We start from the raw sequence: 23,037 nt of genomic DNA, 5'->3' as shown, positions 1-23,037 counted from the left end.
AGTGCAAGTGCTCTGAGGGGCCCAAGGAGTCAGATCCCCTGGAGCTGGGGCTCTGGGCAGCTGCAGGCCTGCAGATATGGTCTTAACTACTAAGCTGCTGCTCTGACTGCTTCGAACTGAATTTTTGTGCTGGTTGGACGTCCCTTATCCTTGACATATTTGTACGTAAAGAGGAGTCTTGGGGAAGTGAGTTCAGTTCTTTCGCGAACATAGAGCTTTAAAATATTCCTAGTTCACCTGACAACTTCGCTATTTTGTAAACCGTGTTTCAAGGATTGTGGCTCTTTCATCTTGGAGTGAAATTTCTTAGCATTCCTTTGTGCCTTCACCTGCCTGTCCTCCTGTAGTTACCCTTTTGGTAATTTGTATCCTTTCTGTCTTTTGTTTTTAAAGACATGGTCTCACTAGATAGATAGTGCTGACCTCAGTCATAAAGATCCGAGTGCCTCTGCATCCCCACTGCTGGACTTAAAGGTGCGCCAGGCTTGGGTCCTTTCTAATAACATCTTACAACACTGAAGCCCCTTTATAGTCAGTCTACTGCATCTTACGAAGCTGATGTTGTATTTTCATTATCCAGTTCACTAGGAGTGTATTGCTTAATTGTGCACTGTAGCTAGCGCATGCCTGTGCTTTGTGTGTGTGTCTGTGTATGTGTGTGTGCGCTTGTAATCCCATCCTCAGGAGGCAGGGGCAGATGCATAGCGAGTTCTAGCCACGAACACACAATCTAAAAAAAAAAAAAAATACAGGGGGGGGTGGAATACAGGGCTGGAGAGATGGCTCAGTGGTTAAGCGCACTGACTGCTCTTCCAGAGGTCCTGAGTTCAGTTCCTAGCAACTACAGCCATCTATAATGAGATCTGGTGCTCTCTTCTGGTCTGTAGGCATACATGCAGACAGAACACTGTATACATAATACATAAATAAATCTTTAAAAAAAAATACAAATCAATGTATTGCTTGAGGAATATGGAGAGAGGAAAGAAAGGAAAGATGAATACTGCTTGGGCCAAGAGTGGTGTCTTGTGCCTATAATACCAGCGGAGGTGGGAGTATTGCTACAAATTTAAGGCTAGCCTGGGCTATGTAGCGCCAGGGTAGCCTGAGCTGCATAGGGAAATCTTGTCTTAAACAAATGCATTCTTGCATACATACCTAAGTGGGTAGCTGAATGGGGCAGTGTGTGCTTAGCAAGGTCCTGGGTTCCGCCAAGGCAGCCATCATGCAGTGGGAAACATGCCCGTGCCCTGTGCTCATGCTCACCTGTCCGCTGCTGTCAGAACTTCCGTGTGTTTGTTGTAGCGAGTCTCTGTACTGCCAGCTCACAGAAACTAAATGCTCGGCTGATAGCTAAGGCTTGTTTCTAACCAGCTCTTATAACTTAACTCATACTTTTTAATCTACGTGGCTGGTTATCTCGTAACCCATTTCTTTTACGTTGCTCAGTTACCTTTACTCTGTACCGCCCATGCTGCTTCCTCCGAGTCTCCTGGTGTCTCCACCTTCCTCCCAGCACCCTCTCTGCCTGGAAATCCTGCCTACCTATTGGCCGGTCAGCTTTGTATTAAACCAATCCGAGTGCCACTTCTTCACAGTGTACAAAAGAATATTCTACAGCACTTTGCTTTAAGATATAATAAACACGTGCTGGAGAGATGGCTCAGAGGTTAAGAGCACTGGCTGCTATTCCAGAGGTTCTGGGTTCAATTCCCAGCAACCACATGGTGGCTCACAACCATCTATAAGAAGATCTGGTGCCCTCTTCTGTCCTGCAGACATATATACAGACAGAACACTGTACATAATAAATAACTGAATGAATAAATAAATCTTTTTAAAAAGATACAATAAACACTAATCTGATGCCCAGCCCAGTGGCACCGACTAAGGGGACTGGAGCAAGAGGATCACTTGATCCTAGTAGTTCAGGGACAGTCTGGGCGACCACCTCCCTGCCCCTCATCTCAAAGCATGAATAAAGCCCCTGTTATTTAGTTAGTTAGTTATTATTTTTGTGTCTTAGCCGGGTAGTGGTGGCGCATGCCTTTAGCCCCAGCACTCAGGAGGCAGAGGCAGGCAGATCTCTGAGTTCAAGGCCAGCCTGGTCTATAGAGCTAGTTCCAGGAGAAGCTCCAAAGCTTCAGAGAAACCCTGTCTTCTTTTTAAAAAAAAAAAAAAAAAAAAAGATTTTTGTGTCTTATGTGTGAATGTCTGTTTATATGTAGATAAGTATGCAGATGCCCTTGGAGGCTAACAGTGGGCATCTGCATAGTTATCTACATATAACTCAGGAACTGGAGTTATAGGCAGCTGTGGGCTTATCCACTGTGGGGTGCTGGGGAGCTAATTTGGGTCCTCTGGAAGAGCAACCAGTGCTCATAGCCATAAGCCATCTCTCCAGTCAGTCCCTAGTCCTAGTCTTCATATGTGGTCAAGTTCACTGGTAATCAGCTCAGCTTTGGAGCTGGCGTGCAGTGGCTGAGCCCCACTGCTGCTCCATGGGACCTGACACACCCTGTGTGTGTCCTTGTGTTTCCTGCAGGCTGAACAGGGCCAGTCAGACCTACTTCTTCCCGATCCACCTGACGGACCAGCTGCTCCCCAGTGCTGTCTTCTACGCCACCGTGGGGCCACTGGTGATCTACTTGGCAATGCACCGTTTGATCATCAAACCATACCTCAGGGCTCAGAAAGAGAAGTGAGTTTCGCACTAAGAACCTCCACCTCGGTCTTTTCTTCTCTAAACTGGAGAGCTGACTGTGTCCCCTAGAAAAAGAGGACAGGTTAATGCTGGGGAAGTACAAGCGTGGTGTCCAGGTCCTGATGGTCCTCGTCACTGTTGGCAGCGGCAGCCGCAGGTTGCTCCCTTCTAGCCAGTCTCTTCCACCCTCAGAAATGACTCGGTTTGCTTTATAAAATGGGCTTCAAACAGGGCCAGCACAAATGCTGTCTCCCTCTCTTGTATCCTAGACATCTCACCCTGGTGCTGAACTTGAAGTAGAATGGGTCTGTTTTGTGTGACACTAACTGTAGTCATGGAAACCACAGAACAGACCTAGCTTTGAAATTTCTTGTAGGGAGCCCCTCCCCTCAGTCAAAACTGAGTCCAAGCATCCCTTGGAAACCCAAGGGATGGAGAGGCCCCGTGTTAGCCTCAGAGACACTGGGGCACTAAGGTTGAGTGGGAGACAGGGTATCCCTCTTCTAGCTGCCTGTGACCTGTTACTAGTCTAGGGGCTGAGTTTCCATGGATGTTTAAGACCTGGAGCAAAGAATGTCCTCCGTCTGGCAGCGCCGTGTGGGCTGACCCCGAGTGCCTGTTTGCTGTAGGAGTGGGCATTTCTGTGCATCCAAAGTAGTCTGGATTGTCTCTGCGTGCTGGAGTCTTCTCCTCTCCTAAGGAAACAGCAGTTTGGGAGGTTCCATGGAGGAGGTGGACAGGGACGGTGATCTCAAACTAAAGGGAGATGCACAGGCCTGCAGCTCAAAGGCTGGCCTGGGGTTGTGTTTGGAAGTATCTTCGAAGTTCTAGAAGTAGAAATCCAGTTAATTCGCAGGCTGCATGCTGGGCTCTGTCCAGCAGAGGGCGCAGTTTGCTCACCATAGATTTACTTGTGCCCTGCTTCTCTCTGAAAGGGAACTGGAAAAGCAAAGGGAGAGTACAGCCAGTGACGTCCTGCAGAAGAAGCAAGAGGCAGAAGCTGCTGTGAGTGTCCCACTGCCACTGTGCAGAGTCCAGACCCAGGGCAGCCTCCTGTCCCCTTCTCCAACCCATCCTGCTGAACTGGGACTGCAGAGGAAACTCCTTTACCCTGTGTTAATCCCAGAGCCCAAGGGCTTTTTCCCCCCTCATTTTACAACCTCATTGCCTGTCTGTGACCTGTGGGCACGTTCTAGAGACTCCGGTCTGTGCCTTGAGATGAATACAGCCCTCCAGGGCCAGACAAGGTTTGTGAAGTGGCGGGGTTGTCTTCTTCTCCCTCTATGTACTTCCTGTTGGGGGAGCTGAGGGAGCAGAAGCATCATGACTAAACAGCATGGTACCATGGGGTTCTTGTGACCAGAGGAAAGGCAGCAAAGGCACAGGACTGAGAAACTGCATGAGGCCACGCATGTCCCCAGGCAAACCCCAGGCAAATTTGGGGGCAGCACACAGCCCTACCCAGCTGTGTGTTCCACAGAGAGCACAAGTCCTTCTCAAGGAGAGTGGGGTCCAGCTGCTCCCATGAAGTGTCTGTCTTCAGGCAGGACCTCACAGTACTTGGGATGACCGCATTCTTGCTATGTAGCCCAGGTTAGCCTTGAAACTCATCACCGTGGAGCTTGTTATTCCTTTTGAAATACTGACTCTGTTCGGTAATTTCTCATCCTTCCCTGAACTCCATGTGCAGAATCACTGAGAACGAAGAAAAGGTGCTGTCCCTTCCACTGGGGTCATCGTGTAGGGTTCTGCCTTGTCAGGTGACTCCCCAACACTGCCTCAGATGTGGCTGGGGGCTTCAGCCTGGTGGGTGAGCTGAGCTCAAGGCTTGTGCTCCTTTCCCTGCAGCCCCTGAGCAGACATCTTGACGGACACAAACTGGGGCTTGTCATGCTCTTACCAAAACAGTCCAGGGTCCCCGACCTGTTCGTCTTGTCTTCTCTCAAAGGTGCGGCTGATGCAGGAGTCTGTCCGGAGAATAATCGAAGCAGAAGAGTCCAGAATGGGTGAGAAGGCACCCCTCTGAGGGCTGGGCACTGGGGCCTGGCAGGACAGCCTGTGTCACCCCTGCCGCTCTGTCTGCAGGGCTCATCATCGTGAATGCCTGGTATGGGAAGTTCGTCAACGACAAGAGCAGGAAGAGTGAGAGGGTGAAGGTGATTGACGTGACCGTGCCGCTGCAGTGCCTGGTGAAGGACTCCAAGCTCATCCTCACCGAGGCCTCCAAGGTATGTGACCATTTCCCCACAGTCTGGAGAGCTTCTGTGCTGGAACCACTTCTGCTCCCGTGGGCCCTAAAATTCACCCGAAAGTGACCACTGAGTAGCCCACACCTGCCTTCCTGGCACTTGCATTCCGTTTATCTGCAAGTTCCAGAAAGGGTGTGGACTCAGCTGGCCGTGGCTTCAGGCTGGACGGGAGAGAAGGGGCTTGATGGCCAGTCTAGTACTGCCTAAGTAAACAACTCCAATCTCATCAAGCTTCATCAAGCTCCTCATCCATGTTGTGCCCAGTTGGCGGCAGAAAGGAGCGGAGCAGAGCAGGACTTGAGGGCGACCCTCTGTTTGTTGCAGGCTGGGCTGCCAGGGTTCTATGACCCGTGTGTTGGGGAGGAGAAGAGCCTGCGAGTGCTGTACCAGTTCCGAGGCGTGCTGCACCAGGTGATGGTGCCTGACAGTGAGGCCCTGAGGATACCAAAGCAGTGTGAGTAGTGCCCTCGGTGTAGACAGCTGAGTTGTGAGGAGGTTAGAGCACGCTCTTGGCCAGGTGTGATACTCAAGCACCCAAGAAGCTGAGCTAGTAGGATCATGGATTCCAAGTCAGCCTGGGCTACCCAGTGAAGCTCAACTCAAAAACTCAAAAAAAAAAAAAACCTAGCCGAGAGGTGGTGGTAGCAAATGCCTTTGATCCCAGCATTCAGGAGACAGAGGCAGGCGGATCTCTTGAGTTTGAGGCCAGCCTGCTCTACAAGAGCTAGTTCCAGGGCAGGCTCCAAAGCCACAGAGAAACCCTGTCTTGAAAAAACAACAAGAACAAAGAAAAAGAAAGACCCTAGCACTCAGGAGGCAGCGGCCAACCTGCTCTACACAGGAAATTCCAGAACAGCCAGAGCCAGGGCTGTTAGCAGGAAGCAAAAAGTCTATTAGAGAGATGGCTCATCAGTTCAGAGCGTTTCTTGTTCTTGCAGAGGACCCAGGTTCAGTTCCCAGCACCCACACAGTGGCTCACAACCATCTGTGACTGGTTTCAGAGGATCTGACACCCTCTTCTGCCCGTGGGCACCAAGCATACATGTGGTTCATTCATACATTCAGGCAGAACAGTCTCACAGAACTTTTAGATGGGGTAAGATGGGGTAGGATGACCATTCTTGCCACAGCTGTGAATGGCTGTGTAGAAGAGACCCTTCACCCTGGGTGCAGAAGCAGGTGCTTCAGGTTGGGGGTGGTGGAACTCAGGAGGCAGGGGTCTGAAATCTAGGCCAACCGTGGACTACATAGAAAAGCCCTGCCTCAGAACACGGGAAATGCAGCCGCTCCCGGCCTAGCCTTGTGCAGGAGGTAGAGGAAGCCCACCTGTCTGTCCTCTGCTGCCCTGACTTGTGCTTTCCTTTCCAGCTCACAGAATCGACACAGACGGATAAACTACTGGGAACCCTGAGTAAACATGCTACAAAATACTTTCCGGGGAGTCTACAACTTTGGAGCAGGGAAACCCAGACACGAGATGTTTTTTGTTTATCCCTCAAGAAGGTGGCGCTGTATCAATTATGTGTTGGGACATGCAGACAGCCTAGCCTCCTGGGTGCTGTGGGTGAGGACTGCAGAGCCCCACCCTGGCCAGACCACAGCATGGCCACATCTTTCCCAAGGATCATGTTCCTGGAGGACAGCGCCTGAACCGACTCTTGAGGTCACCCCCGCCCGGTCCTCATGAGTGGCCGTGCACAGCCGCTCTCGGGAGGCATTTGGGACATCCTCACACATGGACTGTTCTTCCTGAAGTCCACGCTGCACCTGGGAAACATGAAAAGGAAGGTGTGTCGCGTGCTGCTCAGTAGACTCCCACAAGCCACCTTTCTCTTCTAGAACATTACACAGTGGACTGGAGAGGACTGTGGGTTTATAAAACTGCTTTTTATCCGAGAACAACAGGTTTGGAGACTAGTCTCTTTCTTCCCCTTCCAGAGCTTCTCAAACCATTCCTCCAGGCCCTGGCTTGGGACAGAGAGGGGAGACCCCAGGTCCCAGGGTACACTGTCCAGGCATACTGCCCACAGTGCTAAAAAAAGATCCCGCTGCCAGTGGCCCCTGCACCCCACCCACAAGACATCTGCCTTGCAAAGCTCTATAGGGCGGCGCTAGAAGGAGGAGACCTTTGCAGGTAGTGGGGGCACAAGTTTGCCAATTCCTGGGTGTGGGCCCAAGGCTGGCCCAGGTACCTGAACCTCTAGTGAGCGCCCAGCAGGCGGTGCTGTTGCTTGCCAGGCTAGGCTCTCACAAGGTTCCTCCTAAGGAGCCTCAGTTCCCAGGCCCCTTCTAGTGCATTGCACACTTGGTGGCTGTCATTGCAAGCTCTACCCTCTGAGCAGGTGTGACACCGGAGGTGACTCTGACTCTGGTCCCCCAGCAGTAACTGCTGAAGGCAGACACTGCCTCACCATCCTCATAACCCTTCAGTTTTTAAGAGCATTCAGTTCTGTAATATTTATCTCCGTTTTTTGGATTTTTTTTTTTTTAAGAGGCTTTTTCTTTGCCCCAGACTGATGTGCGGTTTGCACTATTGCATGAGCCCGACTCAGTGGCCTGTGGCTCCCTGGGCACCGCTGCCCCTTCTGTGTGAAGCTGACTGTGGTGGCACTGCCCAACAATAAACCTGACCTGAAAGCTGAGGCCGCTCTGTCCGTCAGTGCGTGTATGTTTAGGAAGGGGTAGGAGACAGCCACAGTGCCCTAGGCCTCTCCCACCCCTGCTGCTTCAGCTTAGACCATTGGCTTCCATTCCACACTCAGGTTTACCTGAGACATAGAACCTCAAAATAAGGAAATTAGACATAAGATTTTGTGTTTGCGTTTTAATTATGGTCTGGTTGTGTGGTCCAGGCTGGCCCAAAACTCCTAATTCTCCTGCTTCTGCCCCAAGTGCTGAAACTACAGGTGTGCGCCTCTACTCAGACATTTAACGTTTTCACTTTTTCAGTCTTCGTGTCTAGATAGTCTGTTCTTGGTTGTGAGTCTGGCCTTTAACAGCTGGGCTCTCTCCAGCCCATGTGTGGGTATTTTGCCTGCATGTGTGCACCAGGTAATTTACGGGGGTGCCCTCAGATCAGAAGGGGACAAAAAAAAAAAAAAAAAGAAACAAAAACCACCTAGAATTGGAGTTGGATGGTGGTAAGCCGTCGTGTGGGTGCCAGGAGCTGGACCTGGAGCCTCTGAAAGAGCAGCCAGTGCTCTTACCCAGGGGAGAAGATGTTTCTGCAGCCCTGCCCCACATGCATTTATTTATCTGTTTAGTTATTTTCAATCAGTCACACCCCATCTCTCCTGTATCAGGAAAAAGTGAAAGCAGCAGGCCTTAAATAGAGTTCAAAGAATTTATTCCACATTTACACAAACCAGGCCAGAGTCGTCAAAAATACAGGCTGGTGTGGGAGACCCTTGCCCTGCCCTCAGAACTGCTCCTCTGGGAAGGTGAGAAGGACCCCACAGACTAGCCGTGTTCCTGGAGGTGGACTGCAGGAATGGCCACCTCTCCCTCGGGGAGCTATCTCTGGCAGGGCCGTGACAACTCCTAACATTTGGTCACTGTTACAAGACAGGCCCACAGCTGCCATCCTCAGCCCAGGAGACCCGAGATTGTACCTCTGGTTCCCCAGCACTTGGGCCCTCCCGACGAGGGCATCCTGTCCAGCCAGTCTCAAGGTGCCTTGCAGCACCAGTAGTAGGAATGTGCACAGCAAAGACGAAAATCACTTCCCCACATCCCAGAGCCTCCTCGGGCTCAGTTCTGCTGTGCTGGCCGTCTGGCCCGTGGTCCCCGCTGTCCCTCTCTGTAGGCTCGCAGGCGGCTACATGTTCTCCGAAGCAGCAGCCTCTGGGCCCTCAGTCGTTTCCGGAGCCTCTTGTTTTCCTTCAGCGTGAGGAAGAGTTTTTTTTTCAGGGTATCCAAGTCCAGAAGGGCATAGCTGTGATCCGACGGCTGTCCCGGGAAGGGCCGTTCTAACCCCATGGGGCCGGCTGGCGGGCCAGAAACCTCCATTGCTTCTGTTCTCTCTGGTAAGACCTGAGGACAGAGGTCAATAGTAAGAGCTGTCCAGGTGTGGCCCTGTGTCCCCAGCAGGAAGGCTTCTGAGCTGGGGTCACAATGCCCCCTACCCTTCTGGTCTAGCTCCAGCCCCATTTCCCCTACTTCCCTTTGTGAAATCCCGATGGTGGTCTTAGGAGAGGCTTTGGTCCTGTCATCTGTCGGGTCCTCTGGGGCATTTCTGAGACCAGCTTGTACCCAGGGTCTTACCTGTTTCACAGGGCCTTCAGTGTCTGGAGGCTGAAACTCTTCCAGGGTGCAGTCCCCACCAGCCCCCACCTCAGGACAGACCTGGATACAGCACGCAGGCGGAGTCAGGCTGGCTGAGCTGGCAGACACCGGATCCTCAGGCAGCTGCCACTGTCCATCCCTGAGTAATCCCTGCCCGGAGGCTGCAGCCAAGTCCTGCGCATCCGCAGTAAGAGCCTGCCTCCCACCAACTCCCGGGGCTCTAGCCTATGACCCACTGAGCCTGAGGCCACAGCTTCCTCTGAGAAAGCGAGCATCCTGAACTCAAACCTGACACTCCACTTTTCTCCAGATACTCTCTCAGCGCTCACTAAACTCAGTGCGAGTGCACTGCCTGACTGTCCTCCACTGCAACCCTCACAAGAGGCGGCATCTCTCCCTCACCAGCTCTAAGACAGCCGTGGCTCAGGCAGGACACAGTGGGACCTAACCATGGGCCAGACAGAGGCCTGGTACAGCCACATCCCCTGCTCAGCCTAAATCCAGCTGTGCTGACTCTTGCCTGCACTAGGTGTACTCCCCAAATCCTGGATCAGTGGCACCTGAACAGGTCCCCACAGCCCCAAGGACCTGACTCCTCTGGGTGAACACTGGCCCTACAGTACCCTGTCATCAAAAGGTCATGCAGCTGCTGGCAGTGCTCACAGTGGCCATCTGCAGCTTCTCACCACCAGCTTAGCCTGGGGGCACCGAGGACTGTGAAGTGGACCTGCTCAGATCTCTTCCAGCTTCTGACCACTGGCCCTGGTTTCCCACCTAAGAGCCGTAACCTCCACCCTATAAACACAGCCTAGAACCACTAGATACTTCAGGCTAGAGTTTGTGGCAATCCTCTGGCCTCTGCCTCCTAAGTGCTGAGATTACAGGCATGTGCCATCGTACCTGGGTTTCTTATTTATTGTGAATAATACCTTACCTGTGTGGGGTTCTGAAAAGCAAACACGGTGGGCACGGCATTGTGTTTGAGGTTCTTGCGGTTCCCAAAGGCGCTGAAGCACTCGGGTCTGAAGTGCTCAGAACAGATGACTGTGTGTTGCTTGGGCTTGAAGTTGACCCGGCCAATGTTGAGCACCCACTCCTTCAGGAGCTCCGGGCGGCTGAACGGGAACCTATGGGCACAGCATTCCATGATCCAGCCTTAGGAACTCGGTAGTTCACTTTGTTTACCCTAAAATCCAGACACTCGCCAAGGCTGTTATCAGTACATATATGAAACCCAGGATCACGAGCATGGCAAAAGAGCTCAAGAGAGCTGTATTTCCAAAGCATGTGCCAGCAATTCTCCTTCCTTCATGAGTTCACTGCTGGGGCTACAGAGATGGCTCAGTGATTAGGAGCACTGAATGCTCTTCCGGAGGACCCCAGGGTTCAAGTCCCAGCAGCCACATGGCAGCTCACAACTCTCTGTAACTCCAGTTTCAGGAAATCCACCCTCACAGACGTGTGCAGGCAAGACACCAATGCACATAAAAGAAAATTAAAAAAAAAAAAAAGTTCACCTCTGACCATGTCTCAATTTCCTGCCAAAACGTGGCAGTGCATAGGACCAAGTCCCTGCCCTTCAGGAGCCTACGTGGCAGACAGCAGCAAAGCAAGCTGAGGTGGACTGTGAGGGCTGCAGCAGCTGACCACAGGAGGTGGCCCTGTGGTCCTTAGCAAGGTGACACCTGAACAGACCCTGCAGCAAGTGGCCTTCACAAAGGACCATGTGACACGAGGCTTTAGATAGGTGGGAGTCTCTGTAGGTTCCAGAGAAGGGAAGGGAAGGCAGCATGTGTCCACCCAGGCTGCAGTGAGAAGCAGGGCCGAGCAGGAGAAAGTGCTGGAGATGCGGGAACATGCTATGAAGCAAGACAATGCTAAGTTAGCGACTCAAGTCTGGGAAGGCTGGAGTACCAGAATGAGACCTTCTGTCAAAAATAGAACAACTGCTGGGCGGTAGTGGCGCGAGACTTTAATTCCAGCACTCGGGAGGCAGAGGCAGGTGAGCTCCAAACCAGCCTCATTACTTAACAAGTTCCAGGCCAGTCAAGGACTTGTCTCAAAACAAAAGAAAAAGAAAAGGCCAGGTTTCAAGGTTTGCCTGTAGCTCATGAAGCAATGGGAAGGAAGGAACTTCGTGTTTGCCACGGAGGACAGGAGGTTTGGGTGAACACAAGTTTAGAATGTTAGGTGTTCAAGGTGCTCTTCGACTGCCCAAGAACAGGCGTGGCAGATGGGCACACGTGCCCGGGGATGTCCCTGCAGAACCTGCCGGCCTGGGAGACTTGAGCAGTCTGGTTCCATGTTGAACACGTCAGCACTCAGTGTGGGAAGTGGGAGGACTCAGCCAAGGAGACTGACGAGGACAATCTGGGACAGAGGTCAGATGTGTCCTAGGACTCTGGGGGAAAGACCAGTGTGGTCACAAGCTAGTGAGAAGTCAGGTAAGACAAAGGCAAAGCCCAAGCAAGAACTGACGTGGCCATGCAGGCCTGGAATTCCAGCAGGAAGAAACCAGCCTGGGCGACACAAGACCTCTGCTCTCTCAGAGAAGTAGGAGCAACACCGCCTGAGAGAAAGGTCAACGAAAGCATGGAACGCACACAGAAGGAAAAAGTCATTAGGAGCCTACCAGTGTATGTGATAACTGTGTTAATAAAAACATTCTAGGCCGGCAGTGGTGGTTCGCACCTTTAATCCCAGCACTCAGGAGGCAGTCTACAGAGCTAGTTCCAGGGCAGGCGACAGGCTCCAAAACTACAGAGAAACCCTGTCTTGGGGGAAAAAAAAAAATTAGAGCCAGCAAGATGATTCAGCTGGTGAAGGCACTGGCTGCCAAGTCTGATGACCTGAGTTTGGTCCCCAGGATTTACATGGTGGGCGAATGAAATCAACTCTAGAAGCTGTCCTATGACCTCCACTCCTGCACCGTGGCATCTGTGCCCACACACAAATAAATAAAAAAAATTTAAAAACAAAAGGTGGGGGTTGGAGATATGGCTTAGAGCACCAGCTCTTAACTTCAGAGGACCTGGGGTTCAATTCCCAGCACCCACATGACAGCTTATAACCACCTGTAACTCCAGTTCCAGGGGATTGGACACCTTCACACAGACATACATGCAGGCAAAACATGAATGCATATGAAATAAAAATTATTTACAAAAAAAGAAGAAAAAGAAAAGGGCGAGGGTGAATGGAGGTGACTGTCCCTGAGTACACGGCAACATGACCAGGAGACAGAGGTCCCTGGATAACTGCCCATGCAGGCATCAAGAGGCCCTTCATTTGCAGAGCACAATTTCTGACACATGTTCAGTGGAGTACTATGCAGAAAAGAACTTAATTGCGCATGCGAGGCAAGGATGGCTCTGGCAACAGTGGAAAGAGGGAGGGAGGGTGGTATGGAGTGGGGTGTGGTGTGTGTGAGAGAGAGTGAGAGAGAGAGAGAGAGAGAGAGAGAGAGAGAGAGAGAGAGAGAGAGAGAGAGAGAGATAGTCTCATACCTGGCTCTCCCTGTGGGCAGGTGAGAAGAGACTGGAAGTGGGTGCCAGTGGAGAGTCGTCTGTGGGCTGCCAACTGATGTGTATATTTCTCCGTGGTAGAAGCACTGAAACAGTGTACTGAGGCCCAGCGGGGGGTGGGGAGCACCCGGTGAGGCTGCCAGGCCTCGGTGAACTGCGCCGGAGGCACAGACATTGCTCGAAGCTGGCGCCTTGAAGGGCGCTTCCCTGGAAAGGGCTCCGCACGAGCTGGGCTGAGGGAAGGAGTCCTGGGACTACAGGGCTGAGTACCCACCACCTTCCCACGACCAAAGCCCATGCGGCCTGGCCATCCTGGAGGGCGCTCATTCCTCCAGACCATGTACCTCCGCCTGGGCCTCCCTCGAGGTGACGCAGGCAGTAAGGGGCCAGCGTAGGGACACAGCCAGACGCCACCCACGCGCAGCCTGTTTACACTAAGCATCTAATGCTTCCAGGCAAGATGGGTTAGCCCAAGCCTGCACTAAGAGAGGCTAGCGGGGTTCGGGCTTTGAGGCTGCGGGAACAACCGCTGACGCCCCAGCCGTCCCCTCCCTGCAATCCCGGTCCACCTCGTCCGCACACCCTGGGCCTCCCTGAGCTCCCGCCCGGTGAACTGGGGCCTGTGACTGCTACACAGGGTCGGGTCCCGGCCTCCCATCCCTCACCGGTGGAAGGTGAGCTGCTTCCTGCGGCTGCTGTAGCGGTTGCAGCATTGCCGGGCCGCGCACGACTTCGGCATCTCGGAGATGAGCCCGCTGCCCCTAACAAAGATGGCAGTACGCGGCCCCAGGGGCGGAGCTTGAGGGGCGGGGTCTGCGGGGCTCCGGGGGCTGGGACCTGGCTTGCTCTACTCCCCGCCTCCAAGAGTTTAAGCCCTATTAACCTTGGAAACCTGGACCAGAGGTATCAACCCTCAACTCAGCTAATATTTTAAAGATCCCTGAGGTGCTTGTAGGCAGTAGGAGGAGTTGGATCTTTTTAAAAACAGGTAGAGACTGGCTAGCCTGGAACCCATCACATTCCCCTATCAGCCTCCCATTTAAAGGGGGTACCCACGGGAGGTGCCCTCTTGGCCACTTGGGGGAAAAGTCTAGCACTGCAAACTCACCCCTTCTCAGATCCGCCTCTCCCTGCTTACCAAATGCTGGGCTTAAAGGCCTATCACCATGACGGGACAAGAAAGTTCCAATCCCAAACTTGCAGAGCAAAGGTTGTGGCTTTTAAGCACAGGTAAATCTGGGGGTGGAGACACAGTGACTGAGGAACAAGCCTTTTTTTTTCCCCTTTTCCAAAACAGGGTTTCTCTGTGTAGCTTTGGAGCCTTTCGTGGAACTCGCTCTGTAGACCAGGCTGGCGTCAAACTCAAGATATCCCCCTGCCTCTGCCTAGTGCTCAAGCCTGTCAGTAAGCTACACTGGGTCTAGAAGTTAACTTGGGAAGCAGACCAGGAATCACCGTCCTTTTTATTGTGCTAAATGCCAAAAACAAGTCAGCACCACCTGGATAAGTAACTGGGAAGACAGTGTCCTTCAGCACAGGATAACTCAGGAGACACCAACCTCAAAGTAGCAATATCTTTATTTACAAAATATACAGTTTCACAGAAACAGCTTGCTTTATACACATAAACTTTATAATTACACAGAACCATGTAAACGATGTTGTGTCTGGCCTGGCCAAAGCCAATGGGAGGGGTCTACTTTGGGGGTGACACCTTTCCCTCCCCTCAGATCACTAGCATCAACCAGGAACCCCTAGAAGGGTCATGCCCAGTTTGCATAAAGAAGCTGATGACAGCTGCCCAGCTCAATCTACCCCCAAACCACCCGCAGGGAAAACTCCCCTTAAAAACACAAAGCAAGCGAACAAACTGAGATGAGTGTCACTGTATCCCAGAGCTATCAAATCTCTGGGCACAAACATCAATGGCCTTCCACACCAAACCACAACAAAACCACGTATTCTTAAATGCACTTTAAAAAAAAAAAAAAAAAACACCTACTGGAACTTTGGTTCTTCTCAGGGTGAGGATACTGGACAAGTACTGTCATGGGGCAGGTCTTTGGCAAATTCCTCTAACTTGTCCTGGGTATTTACTCCAGTCAGAGCCAGACAACAGCTCCTTCACTATAGCAGAGTTCTCCCTTGAGATTTACGCAACCAACTGAGCTTCAGCAATGAGTCTCTGTACTTTAATATGAGCAACAGGACTTTAAAAACAAACAAAAAACTAAGACAGTTACTTCAACTGGACAAGTGTGAAAGACACTGAGACCCACCCCTTTCCCTCCCCCCAAAAGGGGCTCTGATTAGCCTCGTTACGTCTGAGCTCCTTTGGTGTTTAAGATGAAAGCCTGGTGACCCTGCAAAGGTGTTACACAGGGGGAAGAAATGGGACCTACTTGGGTACTCTTCCCTGTCTCATGCCTAACAAGAAACAATACTTAAGAAATATACCCACTGCTTTGCCAAACACTGCTGAGAACAAGCATCGGAAGTGCTGAAGAACGAGGACCCCGAGAGCCACAGCGCTCCCTCTTCTTCCCAGCCCTAAAACCACCAGTGTCCAGGTGTGGGGCAGCCCTCACCCAGACCAGGGCTCTGGGTTACACCTTTCCAACTCTGCACACTGTTGCAAGATGATGTTTCAGCATTAATCCAAACCTGTGCCTTGCCCCGGGAACCCAGCAGGCCAGCCTGTGTGCAGTAAGGGCAGTCCCTGTAGGATGCCCTTGGATTCTTTCTAACCGTCATCTAAACCAACAGCACATAGGTCCTGAGGACAGCATCATCTGGGGGCTGCTACTGGAGCAGATGAAGAACAGAGAAACCAAGTGTTCCCACAGAGGGTGGTGCTGGGCACCCTGGGGCACGGATCACCGACGACGGCACGTAGGAAGACACTGGCTAATACTTTGGACTGTATTGTGCGAAAAAATGGTTTTTTTACATCGTGCAAAACAAGAACTGAGTTATGAACACAGGACAACCTCCACCCACAACCCTGCTTTGTGGAGAAGTGGGTACGTACTGTCCCTTCAACAAACAGTGAAAACCAAAAACTCACCGCTCACCCACCACCAAGGGCGCCTCCTGGGGACACCAGATCTCTAAGGAAGCAACTCCCTAGCCCAGTAAGTACAACTAAGGCAGGGACAATGAGATCACAAAGGGGCAGACAACTTGGACGGCTGCTGTATAGACACTTGTGATAATAGAGCAACACTGGAGAATAAACACAGGCCAGGGGAACAGAACAACTCCATTCCCAAGCACAGAGGAGACAGGACTGACAGCTAGAACGTCTCCCAACGGTGGGAACTGGCTAATGATCCTGTGTGCCCGCACTCAGCTCGAGTAGACCTGGTGCTCCGGTACCAAGAACACAGCTGGAGCAGCAGCTTTGGCCACCATTTTATCTGCTCACTGGCTATGTACAGTTTTATCTGGACAGCTAGTCCTTTGCTTAGGCACCTGAGTGGCAGGGTCTGCCCGAACCAGAGCCGGGAGTCCTGTGCTCAACTAAGGGAGGCCACAGAGCCCAGGCCCTTCCAGCCCCGCCTATCTCCTGGCCAGCTCCACATCAGTCCAGAAACAGCTTCCGGGAGCCCATTCGGGAACGATTGGAACGTCGGATATCGAACTTGGAGTCCCGGCACTTTTGGCAGACAAACACTTCCGGAACATTGGACTTGCGGATCTTCGCACAGGACAGGTGGATCCAGGTGTGGCACTCGTTACACTCTATCATGGGGCGACCAGCAAAGGGCTTCATGCAGAAACAGGTGACAAGATCCCAGGAATCGTCATCTGGAGGGAAATGAGCAGTTGACAAGTGAGAACCTCCTGAGGCCCGCCATCTTGCCTGGGAGCTGCACACCCAGCACACGGTGGCCTGAGTGTGGCCACACTCACACCAGCTGAGAGCCATGGGGGGGGCCTACGTCATTTTCACACTCAGGCTTGGACAGAAATCTTGGGCTGTACCCAGGAGCTAACAACTCTTAAGAGCACCTATCTACCTTTCCACACTTCCTCCCTGATCCCACCCCAGGGTCTAGACCCTCTGCTCAAAGCACTCACCTGAGTCTACCATGATGTCCTCATCGTTGCCAGTGCTGTCTTCATCCCGGAACACCACCTGCTTCCCCTGCCGGACAATAGTCCGTTTCCCTTCAGTTTTTATTTCTTTAACCTGATCAGGTGACACAGTAGCACAAGAGCCACTTGAGGGAGTGTCAGAGTCCCAGCCTGAGCAGGGGTCAGCAGAGGCCTGGGGAATATCCTGTATGGTGGGACTGGTGGGGGTCTCTACGTATGGGTCTGCAGCTTCCAGCTTCAGCAAACCCCCTCTGTACCCCTCCTTCACAGGAATGTCGCTGTCCCTCCGCTTCCTCTTCTTCTTCTTCTTCAGCTTGTCTGTCTTCTTCCTGTCCAGCAGGAAGTCACTGGGCTTTGCCCGCTGCAGGAGGGAAGGCTGCAGGTGGCTGAAGCAGCGGTCCGACACCGGCAAGGGCACAGAAGAGGTGATGTCAGAGAAGCCTGTGTCCCAGCCATCACTGTCGATGGTGCCCGCAGTGCTGTTGGCGGGACTGGGGCTGCTCCTCAAGGGGAGCTCCTGAAACAGACAGCAACAAGGCATGGTTGGTCATCTAAGCAGCCTCCAGGGCTAGGAGCCTCCAAGCAGGTCAGTCCTTCTACACTGAGCAAGCACAACTTGGAACCTGGGCTCAAACCAGCATCAAACTTATATGACCTCATTAGTATTAAGGCGCCAGCAGACCAGGATGGCACACCTTCCCTCACTGAGATGTTCCTGCCCAGAGCCAGGACAAAGCTCACAGTCAGGGCTAAGATGCAATTCAGGACTGGAGTGGCAGAGTGCTTGCCTAGCATGCAAGGAAGGGGCCCTGAGTTCTTCCCACCCTCCAAGATCCTACAGAAACCTCCTACAGAAACCGCTACTACAATCACCTTCTCTCAGCTTCAGTCTCCCTGGAAAAGGAAGAGTACACCTCCATTTGTTCTCCCAACAGTCCCAAACTCAGATATCTGCCTGCCTCTGCCTCCTGAATGCTGGATTAAAGGCATGCCCCATTCCTGGCTCACAACAGGTATTTTTCAATTAAGTGACTTAAGTTAGTTTCAAATTTTTGACCTTCTTTAAAAGCCAAACAAAACAACAGCTGAGCAAAGCAGCACAAGCCTTTAAGGGAAGTGGTTCAAGGCCAGCTTGGTCTAAAGAGTGAATGCCAGGACAGCTAGGGCTACACAGAAAAACCCTGTCTTGAAAAACCAAAAATAAATAAATAAGTAAATGGAAATCTATTTGTTAAGTCAGTTCTAGAGAAGCTTACGATAGCTTTGGAATCACTTCCCTGTTCCCTGTCTGAGCGCATCTAGGTTCCCAAAAACCTGATTCCCGCCAGACTGCTGCCTGAAGCTGGCACAAAGTGCCTCCAGACCCGCCACTGCTAAAGCACCTGTAGCAGGGAGTCAAGGCTGAGCCTCCAAACTGTAATCATTACCTCCTTCGGGTAGGGGATGTAGCCAGCATATGCCAAGACGAAGGTGCAGAATTTGTTGAAGTCTTCAACAGTGCGGCGCCTCTTACAGCTGGGGGAGTACTCCTGTGGAGGGAAACAAAGGGGCTGTGAAGAAAACTCCAGGAGGTGAAGCTGACCAAAACAAAGCAAGCTGCAACTTTTATTGCCAACTCACACAGCTCTGCAGAATTTACAGTCTAGAAACAAGATAAGGTGAGTTGGGGTCAAGAAACCAACGAAGTGTTCTTAAGGTAGAAAGAGGAGTTTTAAGATTCTGTGCCAAGAACACTGGGAAACTAGCTAGAAGATAAAAGCTTGTCTAGAGTCCACCTCCTGGCACCCGCCTTATCTGTTTGTCCCTGCAGGCCTATCGGGAGCTCCAACATCGACATTTTTGCTAGAGATTTTCCACTCTGAAAACAAACTGCAGCTGTGGTTCTAAAGAAAAATTAAGTGATTTCAAAAACCAGCTGCTTAATCTCTCCTTGCTCTCCAAACCTGACTCCCTGGAGGCCAAGGCAGGGAGGGGGAGCCCCAGTGTCTGCAGCTCGGGGCTCGGAGGGACATCCTCCTCTCCTGGGAGGGGCGGGATGCCTGCCGGACACCCAAATGTTCTTAGAACCGAGTCGGAATGGAGAACGCACCACTCGCTTTAGGTGCGCACTTACGACGCAGGCAGGATCGGCCAGCTCAGGGGCCGTTCTCAACGGCCGCACAGCACCCACCACAAAAAGGGATTTTCTCCCGAGAAGGCGGAGCATCCAAGGCCGCGGGAACAACATTCCCAGCGGTTGCTCCCGCAACTTGTCACCACCCCCACCCGTACTCAGGTGCTCGGCCAGCTGGAAGGGGGACACCGGGCCGACCTCCGAAAGCCTCCAGCGAAAAAGCAGCACTTTCAAACGCGGACACAACTTGCTCCGGCAGGCCGCTCGCTCCCGCCCCTCGGCCAGCCCCGCAGGCGACAGAGCGGGCCGCGCGCTCCCGGCACTCGGGCGGCCATAGGCCGCGCCACCGGGCCCCAAACTCCGGCAGAACTTTAATTTCGCCCCGGGGGAATTCGCGGTGGGGGGGAGGGGGGGCCAGGGCCGCGGTCGCGAGTGCGGGGCGGTGCCGCGGTGGCCAGGGACCCGCCCTCCCTCCCGGAGCAGATGGCGCGCGCCGCCCGCTCGCCCGCGCAGGCCCCGGAAGGTGCGGGGCCCACCCGTGGGGTGCGGGACGCCCGCGGGACCCGGGGTGGGTGTCCCGGCGCCGCGCAGGCCCCGGCGCCTCCCGCCCGCAGCGGCGACACCGCGGACCGTCCGCGCCCCGCCCCGCCCCCGCCGCACACCCCGCACACCGACCCCGACCCGGCCGGAGGCGCTGCGCGGGGGCCGCTCCCCGGAAGGAGGGGGAGGGGCAGGCGCGGGAGACGGAGTCCGGCTCCCGAGTGCGGACCCCCGGGACGCGGGCGCCGTGGGGGTGGGGCGCGGCCTGGCCGGTGGAGGGGGCGGCAGGACCGCGCGCGTAGCCGTTCCGAGGGGGCCGGGCCGCCCCGGGGAGATGGGGAGGGGACCCCCGCGAGCCCAAGCTGGGGCGGCGGGAGGGTGGGCGCGGCGCCCGGGGAGGACCGGCGGGGAGCAGCAGCGCGGGCCCGAGCTGGGGGCGCCGGGCGAACGTGGGGGGAGGGAGGCCGGGCTCGAGACGGCTTCCCGGGGTCCCGCTCGGCCGGGAGCGCAGCCAAGGCCGGGAAGGGGGCGGCGGGGCGAAGCTCGCACTCACCTCGGGGTGGAAAGCGGCGGCGCAGGAGTCGGAGTCCATGTTCCGGGTGGGTGGGTGGGGGGCGGCGGCTGGGGGAGTGCCGAGGCCGGAGTGCGAGAGCGGGCCCGCAGGGCGCTCCGGGCTGAGGGGCTCCGGCACCGAGCAGGGCGAGGGCGGACCCGTCCAGGGAGGGGTCGCCCGGGCTGGAGGTGACGGGGGTGTCGGTGTGTCGCGTCTCAGGCTCGCTGATCCCGGACTGAAGTGTCCACAGCGACCTGAGTGGAGGATGCAGCTCCCACGACCGATGCTGTGGAGAGGCGGGAGAGGCACTGTGGGGGGCGGCGGCGACAGCGAGCGGGAACCCGACCGGCTCCCCGACCTGACGCCCAGTTCGGCTCGTGTCTCGGGAGGGAGGGCGGGAGCGCTGCGAGGGTCGTCGGGAACTGTAGTCCGGGGATGGCTGAACTGCGTCAATGTGGGGGCGTGGCGCCCGTGGCGCGCGCGGCATTGTGGGCCTCGTAGTCCCGAGCGCGGCGCTACGACGTCGAGAGGCCCTCTCAAAACTCCAACTCCCAAGAGGCCCTGCGGCCGCGTACGCTAGCGGGGGCGGCACTGACAGGACTCAGGGAGCCTGAGGAGCGGGGGAGGGGCGGGGGCGCCCACCTCCGGGCTGGTGGGGGAGGGGCGGCATGCCGCGGGCTGTGCGGGGGCGGGGTCGAGGCAGCGGCCTGGGTCTCGGAGGGCGGTGGCCCGGGCTCCGCTTTCTCCCGTGGGGCCTGGGCTTGGGCCTTTGTGGGGCGGGGGTGTCCCGGCGGCTGAGGCAGGATGGGGGCGGGCCGCTGACGTCCGCGAGGGCGGAGCGCACTTGTTTTCGCGGCCGCGGGCGTTTAGCTGGAGGTTCCGGGCGAGCGAGGGAGCGAGCGAGGCGTTAGGCCTGGAGGGGCCGCTTGTGGGCACCCGGTGCGAGCAGCTGAAGGTGGGGCTGAACTCCCGGCCCTCGCCAGGCTTCAGGTCGCTTTTTGTTTTCCTCCCCGCTGTCCCAGGGCTGCGGCGACGGGAAACGCTGAGCCTCCGGAGTTAACGCTTTTCCTGGGATCCGAGAGGCGGCGGGTGCGTGGTGCCCACGGCGAGTGTGGGCAGTGCACGAAGGCCAGACCGGGCTCTGCTTGTGGGTGTGCAAGGTCGACCCGGAACGCTTAGCGGAGTGCCTTGGTGACGTTACCGTAAGGCTGTTACTGATATTTTAACATTAATAATCGTGTAGAAGGAAAGTACACATTGTTCAGTAATATATTTGGCAACTGTAAAATCTGTCGAAAGAGCGACATAAGATTTTAAATTCGAATGAAAAAACACTGACGCAGGAAAAGGACGAGATTGAGAGAGCCTGTGGAGAGTGACGAGTCAGTGATTATGGCTGTTTCCGTGCTTAAGCGAATCCTCATGTGAACATTGGTGAAAAGAATAGGTTTAGCCAGGTGTGGTGACCCCATTACACCTAGCAGGCAGGAGCAGGCGGGACTTGAGGCCAGCCTGGTCTACTCGGCGAATTGCTGGCCAGTCAGGGCTGCGTAATGAGACTTTGTGAATGGGAGGGTGGGGGAGGAAGGAGAGAGAAGGAACGAGAAAAGGATACTACATAATTGGAGGCTAGCCTGAGCAATGTGAGTCCTTATCAAAAGAACAGAAATGGTGTTGATCTCAGAAACCAGCCTCAGTTCTTAGGCCTAAATAAAATTTCTATCACAGTGACTTACTCAATAAAAGTAGTTTACTGTTGTTGTTTTTGTTGTGTTATAATTTCTGCAATAATGAAATCACCCAGAGGTGATACATTGAAGTAGTGCACAGATGAAATTATTACAAAGAAAACAGGGACTGTGGGCTTAGCCTGTAGGACCTTCAATATGGTCAAATGCAGAATTAGGATATTCCATGATTTTTGTGTCTAGGGCAAATGTCTGGAGATTGACTGGTTTTGCCCATGGTCAGACTCACCTGAAGTGACTTAATTTTTCTTGTACAGAAAAAAGACCTAAGAGTCAGGTGTGGTGTCTAATTCCAGCACTCGGGAGACCAAGGCAGGATTGCTGAAAGTTAAAATCCCCTCCTAGGTTTCAGAGAGATCTAAGGTTGACAAGAACCTATCCATGAAGGTTGGGGGTGGGCCACCTAGCTATAACGTGCAAGACAAGTTAAGTTAGGCTCTGGTATCTGGTAGTTCAGAGGTACACCAGCAGCAGTTAGGAGCATATCTTGTTTTTAAAGAACCCTGGGGTTCCATTCTCAACAGCACATGGGTTCTCATAACCCTCCCTAACTCCAGTTCCTGAGACCCTAACAATGTCTTCTGACCCCAGAGGTCACCAAGCACACACACACACAGAACACAGATATACACGCTAGCAAAACACTCCTACATAATCTTAAAAAAAGAGGGCTGGGCGGTAGTGGCACACGCCTTTAATCCCAGCACTTGGGAGGCAGAGGCAGGTGGATCTCAGTGAGCTCGAGGCCAACCTGATTTACAAAGAGAGTTCCAAGACAGTCAGGACTGTTGTACAGAGAAAGCCTGTCTCAAAAAATAACATAAAATGAAAGTGCTACACACTAGCGTGCTAATGCACGCCTGTAACCCAGAGGTTGGGAGATAGAGGAGAGAAGGAGGACTACAGCAAGGTCAGCCTTGGTAACAGGATGAGTCTGAGGCCAGCCTGGATGACCCAAGACACTATCCGATACAAATCAAAAAGTAAATGACTATTATACCAGATCTTTGTTGCCCGTGGTAAACATGTCACATGGGAAGCTCGCAGAGATGGCTCAGGGTTTCCAGAGGACTTGGTCTGTCCCCAGCACCTACATCAGACAACCCACAACTGAGGGTAGCCCCAGCTGTAGGGGATTCAACACCCTCCTCTGGCCTCCACAGATAGTATTTCACTATGTACAAAGCCACACTCAGAAACACGCGCAGGCAAGGTAGCGGG

The 23,037-nt window shown here is 53.7% G+C and overlaps 3 protein-coding genes across 9 annotated transcripts in view; 1 reads left to right on the top strand and 2 right to left on the bottom strand.

Annotated features, from left to right (window-relative positions):
• Dnajc11 (DnaJ heat shock protein family (Hsp40) member C11) overlaps positions 1-6,495 on the top strand; it is a 43,831-nt gene extending 37,336 nt beyond the window's left edge. For both annotated transcript variants that reach the window (XM_050153306.1, XM_050153305.1), the window contains 6 exons: positions 2,546-2,701; positions 3,640-3,709; positions 4,653-4,710; positions 4,790-4,932; positions 5,278-5,407; positions 6,322-6,495. In XM_050153306.1, coding sequence (XP_050009263.1) covers positions 2,546-2,701; positions 3,640-3,709; positions 4,653-4,710; positions 4,790-4,932; positions 5,278-5,407; positions 6,322-6,347 — 583 coding nt within the window. In that variant the 3' untranslated portion in view covers positions 6,348-6,495. The remainder of the gene's footprint in view (positions 1-2,545; positions 2,702-3,639; positions 3,710-4,652; positions 4,711-4,789; positions 4,933-5,277; positions 5,408-6,321) is intronic.
• A 1,787-nt stretch (positions 6,496-8,282) lies between these two features.
• Positions 8,283-13,553, bottom strand: Thap3 (THAP domain containing 3). 6 transcript variants are annotated; one of them, XM_050153374.1, is made up of 5 exons: positions 13,427-13,551; positions 12,744-12,860; positions 10,172-10,364; positions 9,217-9,297; positions 8,283-8,985 (listed from the first exon to the last, which is right to left on the bottom strand). In XM_050153374.1, exons 1-5 carry the CDS (start codon positions 13,498-13,500, stop codon positions 8,704-8,706), a joined length of 747 nt encoding a protein of 248 aa, XP_050009331.1. In that variant the 5' UTR covers positions 13,501-13,551; the 3' UTR covers positions 8,283-8,703. The 6 variants fall into 6 exon arrangements, with proteins under 6 accessions (XP_050009331.1, XP_050009329.1, XP_050009332.1 ...); XM_050153372.1 differs by having other exon boundaries at positions 8,283-9,297; positions 13,427-13,553; XM_050153375.1 differs by lacking the exon at positions 9,217-9,297 and having other exon boundaries at positions 13,427-13,553.
• A 768-nt stretch (positions 13,554-14,321) lies between these two features.
• On the bottom strand, positions 14,322-20,622 carry Phf13 (PHD finger protein 13). Its single transcript, XM_050153385.1, has 4 exons — positions 20,069-20,622; positions 18,290-18,391; positions 16,845-17,379; positions 14,322-16,571 (listed from the first exon to the last, which is right to left on the bottom strand). The coding sequence occupies exons 1-4, from the start codon at positions 20,105-20,107 to the stop codon at positions 16,345-16,347; spliced, it is 903 nt and encodes a 300-aa protein (XP_050009342.1). The 5' UTR covers positions 20,108-20,622; the 3' UTR covers positions 14,322-16,344.
• Between the last annotated feature and the right edge of the window lie 2,415 nt (positions 20,623-23,037).

Source organism: Alexandromys fortis, unplaced genomic scaffold (genome assembly GCF_014885135.2).
Source record: "Alexandromys fortis isolate MF-2015 unplaced genomic scaffold, M_Fortis_MF-2015_v1.1 scaffold_88, whole genome shotgun sequence".
NCBI lineage: Eukaryota > Metazoa > Chordata > Mammalia > Rodentia > Cricetidae > Alexandromys > Alexandromys fortis.
Note: the sequence above shows the minus strand (reverse complement) of the source record. Positions and strands in the feature narration are given on the sequence as shown.

Coding starts and splice junctions, on each gene's coding strand:
- Thap3 (XM_050153372.1), bottom strand. CDS start 13,500: ATGCCGAAGTCGTGCGCGGCCCGGCAATGCTGCAACCGCTACAGCAGC. Junction 12,861..13,426: donor AAGCAGCTCACCTTCCACCG/GTGAGGGATGGG, acceptor GCTGGGCCTCAG/TACACTGTTTCAGTGCTTCT. Junction 9,298..10,171: donor CTTTTCAGAACCCCACACAG/GTAAGGTATTAT, acceptor TGCTGTATCCAG/GTCTGTCCTGAGGTGGGGGC.
- Phf13 (XM_050153385.1), bottom strand. CDS start 20,107: ATGGACTCCGACTCCTGCGCCGCCGCTTTCCACCCCGAG. Junction 18,392..20,068: donor CCGCCGCTTTCCACCCCGAG/GTGAGTGCGAGC, acceptor TTCCCTCCACAG/GAGTACTCCCCCAGCTGTAA. Junction 17,380..18,289: donor ACATCCCCTACCCGAAGGAG/GTAATGATTACA, acceptor TGTCTGTTTCAG/GAGCTCCCCTTGAGGAGCAG.